Source organism: Marmota marmota, unplaced genomic scaffold (genome assembly GCF_001458135.2).
Source record: "Marmota marmota marmota unplaced genomic scaffold, marMar, whole genome shotgun sequence".
Taxonomy (NCBI): domain Eukaryota; kingdom Metazoa; phylum Chordata; class Mammalia; order Rodentia; family Sciuridae; genus Marmota; species Marmota marmota.
In genome coordinates, this window is record NW_026000241.1 from 726,121 (window position 1) to 737,841 (window position 11,721).

Genomic DNA, 11,721 nt, shown 5'->3' on the forward strand with positions numbered 1-11,721 from the left:
GTGTCTTCTTGGAACAGGCAGAGGGCTCCACTGGGTTGGAGATGGATATCCAAGTCTAGGGTAGGGCTGATTGAGTGGTTTATCATACTATTCTTTACTCATTTATTTGCAGTGCTGGAGATCAAACCCAGGGCCTTTCCCATTATAGGCAAGCATTCTACCACTGAGCTACACCCCAGGCCTGTGTTACTCTTTTAAGTCCTTTCCATGGCTGAATGTCTCATGACTTCTTAAAGCAGCACCCCCTTGCAGGGAAGGGTGTTCCAGGTAGGATAGGCAAGTGTCAAAACCATTTTGACCCTTGCTGTCCAAAGGGAGATACCAAGACCAAGTCATCTAAGGCCACAGTGATAAAGAGACACTTTAAAGGCTGGGGCTGTATGTAGTTCAGTGGTAGAGAGCATGGTTAGCATGTGAGGCCTGGGGTTCCAACCTCAACACAGAACGTATACTAATTCAAGCACTTAGATCAGCATGGAGGTAATTCAAGCACTCAGATCAGCATGGAGGGAGTAGGGATGGAAGGAATATGGAAAGCAGAAAGGGAGAAGAGGGTGGAGGTGATAGCCACACGGTGCAGAGCCTGGTGAGCCGCAGGGAGGACTTTGGCTTCAGCTCTAAGGGGGAAGCTGCCCTGACTGGTGTTCACAAAGGTCCTCTGGTAGCTCCTGGGAAGGGGGTAGGGGCTATGGAGGTCAGCATTTTAGGGTTAGAGGTGAAAGGGACCCAGACCGTGGTGGAGATGAAGGCAGGGGTCTGATTCCAGATCAGTTCTGGGGACAAGCTGTTCTCAAATAAGGGGACAGGGAAGGCGCAGCTGAGGAGGCCACTCCTGAGTGGGCGGACTGGTGGAAGGGGGCTGGGAGGAACAAGAGAGCACTGAGGGGTGCCCTGCAGGGGTGAGAAGTGAAGATCTAGGACTTTTCTGATGCAATGGCACCTAGAAGATTGTTCTAGACAGTGGAACAGCATGTGGCAGGGCCAAGAGTGAGGACTGAAACAGTTGGAAGAAAGCCTGGGGAGCAAAGGGCTCCATTAGTACTCCACCGGGTTCCCCTTCTGCCCCTAAAATAATAGCTATGGCCACCACAAGCATCTGAAATCCTTTATTGGAAGATCATTGCTCTTTACCAAATAGAAGACTTGACAAACAGACCCACAGTGACCGGCCCCTTGACTGGGGACCCTCTGCCCAATGGAGGGCAGGCCTGGCGACCTCTGCCCCTCCCTGGACCCCTGGGCCTTTGGCATAATGCTGGCGGGTTGGGGGGGCTGCAGGCAGTGAAGCCCCTTTACTCAAAGCAGAGACTTGGATGAGCACTGGGAACAGGGCAGTGAAAGAGGAAGGCAGGGCAGACCCCCGGGACTGGGGGGAGCAGCAAAAGTGGAGGAAGCCAGGGGCTGGAGAGATGGTGTCTATTTTTTGTTTTCTGTAAAGGGGAGCATATAGGCCTGCAGGCAGGCAGGCGGGTGGTGGCAGTGCCTGGGGTGGGTCACGCGCTGACATCTTTCTCATCACCCGGTTTGGGAACGGCTTCCAGCAATGGGTCCCCGGGGCCCGCCTCCTCCCCCTCCTTGGCCTCGCTGGACTTGGAGTTGGGGACCCAGAGGCCAGAGTCGATGCAACGCTGCATGTGGTACTTCGCATCCTGTGGGGAGAAGGGTGAGCAGGTAAGGCTGGGCTGCTACTGCTTGGTGGCCCAGGTGTCCCCTGCATATCCTCAAACTTGCTCACCACTTACTCTACTCATCGGAGCTGTCAACAATGAAGGAAATATCTGTCCTGTGTGCCACACTGTCCAGTTACTACCACCAGCAACATGGGGCTACTGAGTCCTTTAAATGTGGGCGGTCTAGGTGAAGAATGGAACCTTTTTCTTTTATTTGTAATACTGGGGATTAAACCCAGGAATGCCCTATCACTGACCTGTATCCTCAGCCTTTTTGTTTTATTTATTTTTTGGTTCTGGGGATTGAACCCAGGGGTGCTCTACCACTGAGTTACATCCCAGTCCCTTTTTATATTTTTAAATTTTGAGACAGGATCTTGCTAAGTTGCTGAGACTAGCCTCAAACTTGTGATCCTCTGCCTCTGGAGTCACTGGGATTATAGGCATTCCCCCATGCCTGGCTTCAACTTTAAATTTTTATAGTGTCAGTCTAGAATAAAAGTTAGCAAACTTTTTTTTCTTTTTCTTTTTCAATGCTGGGGATGGAACCCAGGGCCTCAGCCATGCTAGGAAATTTTCCTACCTCTGAGCTATAACCTCAGCCTCAGCAAAATTTCTTGTAGAGGGCTAATAAGTAAATATTTTTGGTTTTGTGGACCATATGGTCTCTGTCAGAATGATTTAACTCATTACTCCTTAAATCTGTAGTCATAGTGCAAAATTAGTTGTGGACAATATGATAACAAGTGAGTGCAGCTGCTATGTTTCAGTAAAACTTTATTTCATAAAAGCAGACAATGAGCCTTCCAGTTATACTTTGCAGACCCTGGTCTAGATGTTTATCCCCAAAGAAGTTTCTAGACATCCTTGGTCAAGTCCTGTGACTAGACCCATTTTATAGACCAGGAAACCAACACGGACAAACAGGAAGCCAGGTGACAGGAATGGCATCAAATGAAGGCCGACTAAGGCTCAAGCCTCTGGCTGGGAATGCAGCGCAGTGGCAGGGCCCTTGCCTGGCATGTCTGAGGCCTAGGAGCAATCCTCAGCACCACACAGGCACTTCCCAGTCCTTGTCCACCAGCACCGTCACTATTCCAGATAATAAACATTAAGAGCTCTTATTGACCAGCTCTTCCCATGTGCTCAGCACCTCCCCACATGCATTCTACGAGTTAATACTGAGAAACTGTGGTTCAGATGAGGAAACTAAGGCTAGGATCACAAATGGCCCACCATGATAGCGATCAGCCATCATAGGAACAGGGCTGAGAAGTGCCACGTTTTGTGCTGGATGCTGAGCACACTATAGGTGCTCAATAAACCCAAGTGCACATGTGGCACAGTAACATGACCCCCTCCTTACTCCCTGGAAGGACACTTTATCAGTCTGCTTCAGAAACTCAGGAGCAGGATTGAGAGGGGACACATGGCTTGCCCCAAAGAGCCTGAGATGCAGTTGGTACTCACAGTGGGGTCCATCTTGCTGATGGCATCTTGGAGCATCTGCACATCCTTCACATCAAAGCACTTTTGAAGTTCCTGGGGGTGCAGAGGGGCCGGAGTCAGGGCTGGGTCCCTGAGATCCCAGTGGGGCCTGCTCATTGCCTGCCTGCCACCCGCCTAGGGCTGGGGAGCCGCACCTCAGGGAGGGACTCGTAGACCTCGACGGGGTCCAAGCCACCAGGGCCCAGCCGCTTCTTGCGCTCCTCTGCCTCATACTCCTTCATGGCCTTCTCGATGCGCAGCTTGGCGCGGCCCCGCACACGCTCCTTGAAGGCCTCTAGCTCGTCGTTAAAGCCCTCCATGTACTGGCGGTCGGCTGTCTGCGGAGAACACAGGGGCATTCACTGGATATGGGCCCGACATCCAGGTGGGTTCTAAACTGCATGAAGGGCACGCCTAGGCTTGGGCCTCTCCTCACCTGTCCTTCATTTGGCTTCCCTACCCGGGACCTTGTCCACTCTGCCCTCCCCAACCACAGACCCACAGCAGCATGTCCTCAGTGTCTTCATAGTGGGGTTCTACCAGCATCTCAGACTCAACATGGTCACATCCCAGCTCTGGATTTCCCTCCAGCCTGCTTTGCTCTTCCCAGCATCAGTGTGGTTAGCTCTATTTCTCTAGGTGCTCAGATCAAAACCCTGTAGGCATAACTCTGTCCCTCGCCCCATTTTAGGATGTTCCATGCTCAAAATGTGGCTGCCACTGGACCACTTCCCACCCACCATGACCCCGGGCTCTCCTGACACATGATGTTCTGACCCACAGGAGCTTGAATCTGAGTGCATACTCCCTGCCTCCCCCAGAGGACTCTGGAATGGTTCCTTATAGAGGGGCCTCTGATCATCCAGCTGCTCAGGGACCATACCTTAATCTTAGTGAAGAACTGTCTGAAGCAGGCACGGGGGTCCACCTTCAGACTCTTGGCCAGCTCCAGGATGAACTGCATGACAATGGTCTGGTGGGCCACCTGCTCCATGAGTGCACATTTCTGCCAGGAAAAAGAGGCATGGTGTCTCCAAGTGGCAGCCTCAGAATGACCCTTTCCCCAGTCTACAGCCGGACTCCACTCACCTCTTCCACCTCTAGGTCAATGCACCAGATAACCAAGTAGTTGGCTGTCTCCTCACATACCAAGTGGACATTGTCTGACAGGTACTTCTGGCTGTCATCCCAGCGGCGGAGCATGCCTATAGAAAAGTGTTGGCAAGGTGCTGAAAAGGGCCTGGAGGCAAAGGGCTGGCCCCTACCTGGCCTTGCCTCCCCCGTGGCATCCCCAGCCCAACTCACCAAAGTGCTTGATCTGGTTCTCGTGCTTCTCCACAAAGGTTTTGTGTTTCTGCTCCCTCACTTCCTCTGAATCCTCCTCTGCCTTCTCAGGCTTGGTATTGACCATGCTCTGTGACAGGGCGAGAGGGGAAATGGGCTGGGGCAAGGCTGCGAAGCGCGGGGGCCGCGGCCGCAGTGCCCATCCCATCAACGGCGGAGGTGGCCTCAGAGCCATGTGCATCAAGGTGGCAGGAGCATGGGCGTGGGCCTTCGGGCAGATCAGAGGGGACCGGTGGGGTGCTTCATTCACCCAGTTCCCCAAACTGCCCCCCCGACATCTGATTTTTTTTTTAAATATTGTTTTTAGTTATAGTTGGACACAGTACCTTTAATTAATTAATTTATTTATTTACACGTGGTGCTGAGGATCCAACCCAGCGCCTCGCATACACTAGGCAAGCGCTCTACCGCTGAGCCCCAGCCCCCATTTTTTTTTTTTTTGGTGGTGCTGGGGATACAACTTAGGTCCTCACATTACTGCTCTGCCATGGAGCCACACCCAACCCCTATCCCATCCTCAGACTTGGTTTGGGCGGCACCTACACCCCATGTGGCACTGGCTGTCCTGTTCCCCTGACACAAGTCCTGGCCTCCTTCCACCAGTGCCCCACACACCTTGCTGAAGCCATCTTTGCTGAGCGTGTCCACATTCCAGGGCATGCTCTTTTCCTTCTTGCGCATCTCCTCCAGCTTCTGCTCCCAGCTACGCTCCTCCTTGCGCAGTTGCTGTGCCTCAGCCTGCAGTCGCTCCAGCTCCGCCTGGCCACCTTCGGCCACCTCCAGCTCCTTCAGCTTCCGTTGGCACTCGGCCACCTTGCGCTTGCACTCGCGGCAACCCCTGTCCAGCTCCTCCTTCTCCTTCTGGAACTGCTCCATGCGTTCCACTCGGGCCTGCAGGTAGGGACAGTCAGCGGGCAGTCCGTCACTCCGGGAACAGTCTGTCCCTTGACCCTGGCCTCATTGCAGCCTGGAACTCGCACTGGAGATGGCCCCAGAAAATATGGGCAGCAGCAATCTCCATGCCCTGCTATCCCAGCTTCCACCCTCAGTCCCGTGGATGCTGGGGCCACCTGAGTCATGTTGGGTACCTCTTCTGCTCAGAGCTCTCTGTGGCTCCCACCTCACTCAGAACAAAACCCAAGTCTTCACTGCAGCTCTCAGGACCCTGCACAATCTGTCCTGTCACCTCCTCCCTCCAGTCACAGTGGCTGCCTCTCTTTTTCTTGAGCTCATTTCCCTTGAACCTCAGGACCTTTGTACTAAATGCTCAGTCCCCAGATACCAACCCCCAAGCTTGCTGCCTCATGTCCTCACCCTCTGGGCTGGAATGCTATTGGTATTACACTGAAGGTAGAAGCCTTCAGGCATTCTTGCCCTGCTTTTGTCTTCCTCCTCAGGACTGGCCGCCTGATAATATCTTGTGACAATTATCTGTCATATTTTGGGTGCAGTTCTCCTCCAAGAATATTGACTTCATGAGATGGGGATTTGCTCACTGCTGTATCTCCAGGGCCAGATTGGGACCGGCACATGGTAGGAGTCCAGGGAAGGGTGGTCTGGTCAGGTGAATAAAGTAATGAGATGCCACCCCTCCCCTGGCTCTCAGACTCTGCCTCTGAACTGGACCTGCCCTCGGCCACACCAGGGCTCCCAGCCCTGCCAACAATCCCCTCAAGCTAACTCTGCCTAGAATGCTGCAGCCATCTCCAACTCCAAGCTCAAAACAGAACTCAAGCCCTTACTCCCCCAGTCAGGTCCTCTGCTGTGCCCTCACTCAGCGCAGGCCCTGCCCTCCTGCCATGAGGTTTTCACTCTTGACTTTTATCCACTTCCTGCCACCCTAGCTTGGCAGTGGGTTTACTCTCCAGGGCCCCTCAGCTGGCTCTAGGCCAGCAAGTCTTTCTGATCCCAGTGCTGTGTCCACCCTCAATCCTGGGCATTACTGCCCTCTTGATCAGACCCCTATCCAGACTACCCTCAGATCTCCCACCTTCTCTACTCTATCCTTGCTTGACTCCAGTGCCATCTCTCCTGCTCAACAGTGCCTGCTCTAGCCAGAGTCACTGACTGAGCCCTGAGGGGTGCCACCACTTCATACTATGTCCCTCTCCAAGCCAGGCTTGGAGCCTGTCAGGAGGGCCTTTGAAACCCTTTTATCTGAGGCAGCCCTCACTACCACCTCATCCTAGAGGGTCTCTGTTCAGATGGGTCTCCCCCTGCTGGACCCCACCCAAGACTGTTTGTGACCATCAGATGATGTGAAGAGGTGCTTGACCTTGGGTTATATCCCATGGCCACTGTATACCAGATGGTTATCCCTGGGTATCCACTAGCCTCTGGGAACTTGGGTTTCCTCATGGTCAATGCAAACAACAGCTGACCTCATAAGGTTGTAAAGATCCTCTTCAACTTACAATGGGGGTCATATCATAATAAACCCATAAGCTGAAAACATCAGTAAGTCAAAAACTGCATGTAATACTGCCAGGCATGGTGGCGTACATCTGTAATCCCAGCAAGTCAGAAGGCTAAGGCAGGAGGATCACAAGTTTGAAGCAGCCTCAGCAACTTAAGAAAGACCATGCCTCAAAATGAAAAATAAAAAGGCTGGGGGATGTGGTTCAGTGGTAGAGCACCCCTTAGTTCAATCCCTGGTACCCCCCCGCAAAAAAAGAACAAAAGCATGTAATACAACTCACTCCAGAATATCCTAGCTTAGCCTAGCTGACTTGACATGCTTGGAACACTTACCTGAGCCTACAGTTAGGCAAAATCTAATCACCTAATAATACAAAATTATTTTATAACACTGCATTGACTATCTCGTGTTTTTTATTTATTTGTTGGAGATGGGGTCTTGCTATGTTGCCCAGGTTGGCCCTGAACCCTTGGGTTCAAGCAATCCTCCTGCCTCAGCCTCCCAAGTGGCTGAAACTATAGGTGTGCACCATTGCTCTGGTTCTCATGTAACTTATTGAATACTGCGCTAAAATAGCGTGAAGAATAGAACAGCTGCACAGGAATACTTCACACCGCTGGGGGGAAAATCAAAGTGAAACCAAGGTAAGTCAGGGACTGTCTGTACCAGCAGGAGCAAAAAGGATGATTACAGTTAAAAGTCTCGAGCTGTGAGCCGGGCATGGTGGCACACAGCTGTAATCCCAGCTACTCAGGAGGATCACAAGTTCACGGCCAGCTTCAGCAACTTAGTGAAACCCTGTCTCAAAATAAAATAAAAAGGATTAGTGAGTGGCTCAGTGGTAGAGCGCCTCTGGGTTCAATCCCCAGCAAAGGGAGAGAAAAAAAAATCCAGGGCTGTGCTGGATGCTCAGCAAGCACCATTTCCAAGTTGGCTACTGTCATAACCAACTGTCCAAGGGGACAATCTTTCCCTCTCTCTCTGAGGACTATTCTGAGACTTAAACAAGGAAATGTGTCTCAAGTGTTCTACTGGCTTTCTGGCCCAGTAGAAATGTGGGGTGACTAGGAGTGATCACTACCCCCGCATCACAGCACCCAGCTCTGCCATGTACTAGTAATCTGGCTAAGTCCCTTAAATTTCTCATGGTCTTGTTTTTTCCTCTCTGTGAAACGGAACCTCACAGAGGAGACCCACTGAGTAACTGCACAGAAAATGCTTCCAACACAGCACTTGGTGTCCCACTGTTATCATCATTGTCCTTGTCAAAGCCACTGGAATGACCTGCTGATTCACTCTATGCCTTACTGAGGCAGTGTGCCCAGATAGCCCAGGGCCAGGCACACCACAGGTAAGAATAGGAATACCTGGAGTCTATTCTAATGCCACACAGCCAAGTCTGAGCCTTGCTTTCTGCATATGAATAACAGATCAAGATGATCCCCACTTCCCACAGAAAGCAGCCCTGGCCTCCATTTCCCCACAATGGGTCTGTCACCCTGGGGCCCTCCTGGTTTCTAGAGGTAAGGGGTTCTTTCAGGTTGGCACCATGCTGGCCCTGGGCAGCAGCAGGAACTGACCATCCTATTGGCTTCTGCTGGGCTGCACCACTCTCCCCAGCGTCCTCTGGAGTGGCTGCCAGGGAGGCCAAAGCTAAAAAAGGCCTGAAGCTGGGGGGGGCGGCAGTCTGCCCAACTGAGCTTCACACTTCCCGTGTGGGAGGGGTCACCGCAGGCTGGGCAGGACAGAAGGCCTGGGAGCAAGAAAGTTCTCCAGGTGTCACTGTCCTGCCTTACAGATAGGAAAACTGAGGCTCAGAGCATGTCAATGGAAGGAGCCAGAAGAAGCCACAGATGGCAGCTATCTCTGGGGAAGGAAGTTGGAGAGATGGGGCTGTGAAGAGACTCATATATCCCATCTCAAACCTTTGGAATTTGTGAGCAAGAATTACCTAAATAATGAAGACAATAGGAGCTAGTGCCCCAGGAGCTTACAGACAGCAAATAAATACAGTAACCCTTTCAACAAACCTACAGGGTAGATGAATCTCAGCTGGGGAAACTGAAACACACTGGAAGTCACATGGTATGTCAGTAATATAGAAGGAGCCAGAATTTGAACCCAGGTGGTCAGGCCTGTGCTTGAAAACACAATACTATCATGCTACCTTCTTACTAATGTCCACTCCCCCATCCAGAATGTTTAGTCCTCCCAGGCCCTGGCCCAAATTTTGTTCACAACTAGTCTCATTTCACTTTTAAAAGGGTCTCACAGAAGCAGTGGGGCCATATTAGCCCAGTTTCACACAGGCTCTGAAAACTTACGTGTCATTCCATTGAAGCAAGAACAGGCAGGGCTGGGATTAGAACCTATCCCTGAATCTGTGCTGGAGCTGCTGAGGTCTGCTGCTTCCCCTACTCTCTACTATAGCCAGAGCAGCAGGACAGGAAATGGTTCTATGCCAGGAGAGGGGAGGCCTCCCACCCAGCAGGACCAAACTGTTCTCTTCACAGTAGTAAAATTAACCTCTTTATGTGACAGAAATAGGTGTTCCCAAGAATAGTCTTTTTTTTTTTTTTTTTTTTTTTTTTTTTTAATATTTATTTTTTAGTTCTCGGCGGACACAACATCTTTGTATATGGTGCTGAGGATCGAACCCGGGCCGCACGCATGCCAAGCGAGCGCGCTACCGCTTGAGCCACATCCCCAGCCCAAGAATAGTCTTTAGAGCTTTGCGGAGGTCTTAAATATTTCATAATAAAATGTTACACACTGCAAGAAATAGAAGTGCTAGAACTTTCTTCCCACACTCCAGGGGTTTGCCCAGCAGGTACTCTACCAAGGAGGCTGCAGTTTTAAGGAATAAGTCTGGAGGTAAGACTGACGCTAAGATGTAGAGACTAATACCATATCCCAAGGGCTTTCTAGGAGTTTCTGGACAAATAACTGGAAGTTGCCATAAAAGAGGGTGGGTGAGAGATTCCTAACTGGAAGTTTCGATTTGAAGGCATAATGGGGACAGGTTTGTGGGTGTAGGTGCTCTAATTTGGGGAGCAAGAAGTTAGGCCATCAAGGCTTTAGAGCACTATTGGTCTGTGAACACTGATGGACAGAAGAGGGGTGGTAGTACAGATTTCATCCAAACTTGGGATCTAAGGTATGGATGGAGGCAGGGTGTTGTTGGTAGGTAGATAGAAGGGTCAGTGACTATGGAATCAGACCCAGAGGGTCACTGGTGAGAGCATAGACAATCCTGATGCTAGAATGCAGCCCAAGAGGCTGGGAGACAAGTAAGGCAGGGCAGTTTGGGGTCCTGGGCTTGGGTTGTGTGAGTTTCCAGTGATGGGGAAGGTTAATACAGGAAGTCATGGTCTTGGAGGTGGGCACCGATGGGATCTGTAACCCTGCACAAGGGGCATGGGTGGGCCGGAAACTAAGTGGGCGGGATTTCCTGGTATAATGGAAAACGGGGTCTAGAGGAGGTGAGGCCAAAGGAGTACAGCTGGAATTGGACTCGCCATGAGGGTGGAGCTGGAAACTGAATATGGAAGGGAACCAGGCTCCAAAATTTAAGTCCTAGGTGGGACTGAAGACCCTGGTGGGGCACAGGTCTACACTCTAGGAAGGGGTTTCTGAATCTTAATGTTGGATGGAGTTCCTTGTTCGGTTTGGAAAAGAAGTGGGGTGTCTGGATCCGAATTGGAATCCCTGGCTAAGACTCTAGGAGAGTCTCAGGATATAATCAACTTATTGAGGGTCTGGACTCCAGAAATTGGGGAGATGTTGAAGGGAGATCCCAAATCAGAAGTGGGTACGTGAATAGGTTTAGGGATCATCTAGCAGAAATCGGGTCCAGACTGAGGCAAACTTCTGGGTGTAAACGAAAGGTCCCAGACTAGATTAAGGAGACTCCCAAGGTTCGGCTTGGGAATCTAGATTATGATAAAGCCCTAAAGGTCAATAGGAAGTCTCACGCAGAAAGCAGAGGGGGGCCCAGTGATACTTGGGTACCAGAGTTGAATCGAGGATCCTGAAAGCCCAAACTGTGTGGCAGGAATCCCAAGTGTCAACAGCGGGGTCCCTGGGCAGTACTAGGGGGTCAGAACTCTGGAGCAGGGTCCCGGGAGTGGGGAAAGGAGATAGGCGCGCAGGCGCTACCTGGTGCCGCCAGCGGAAGAGGCTGGCCGTGTCGATGTTGGGGTGCGTCTCGTCCTCATCGTCAGACACTTCGATGTGGTCCCACACGCTGTAGTCCACCATCTTGCCTCGGCGGCCCAGCCCGCTCTGGCTCTGGTAGCAGAGGCGGCTGCAGTGCTGGAGATTCGGGCCGCGGAGCCCCGCCCCTTCCGCTTCCGTCCGGACGCTCAGCCCCCACCATCGCTTGACGTCACATCCTTAGTAACTGTCGCGGCGGCCCTGGCAACCAGGCCCGCCTTAAAGGGCACTGCGCACGTGTTCCGGAGCACTGAGAGTTCCCGCCGAGACCCTGCCTCATTGGGCCCTGGGGCTCCGCTAGGCATTTCTTGGGGGCATACGGATAGTCACCCCAACCACGAGCCCTCTTCATCTCCCGCCGCCTTGCGGTGGACGTTCAGGGCAGCGGTGGGGATGCGGGGTGAGTTGAGATAGAGGAAGAGGATTGTCCCCTTAGCCACGCCGCAATGACATCAGCCCGGGCTCACTGCATGGGGCGGGGCCTCGGCTAGAAACCTACTCCTGGTAAAACAGGAGTTAACCCTGTTCTGGAGAGGGGTACCCGATCTGATGGAACTTTCCCAGTTCGAAGGTGACATGATTCTG

The 11,721-nt window shown here is 52.0% G+C and overlaps 1 protein-coding gene across 2 annotated transcripts; it reads right to left on the reverse strand.

Annotated features, from left to right (window-relative positions):
- Positions 1–1,090: 1,090 nt before the first annotated feature.
- On the reverse strand, positions 1,091–11,292 carry Cdc37 (cell division cycle 37, HSP90 cochaperone). 2 transcript variants are annotated; one of them, XM_048794961.1, is made up of 8 exons: positions 11,080–11,292; positions 5,118–5,393; positions 4,464–4,710; positions 4,248–4,363; positions 4,042–4,164; positions 3,314–3,496; positions 3,141–3,212; positions 1,091–1,649 (listed from the first exon to the last, which is right to left on the reverse strand). In XM_048794961.1, exons 1-8 carry the CDS (start codon positions 11,179–11,181, stop codon positions 1,494–1,496), a joined length of 1,275 nt encoding a protein of 424 aa, XP_048650918.1. In that variant the 5' UTR covers positions 11,182–11,292; the 3' UTR covers positions 1,091–1,493. The 2 variants fall into 2 exon arrangements, with proteins under 2 accessions (XP_048650918.1, XP_015344493.1); XM_015489007.2 differs by having other exon boundaries at positions 4,464–4,572; positions 11,080–11,286.
- Positions 11,293–11,721: the final 429 nt, after the last annotated feature.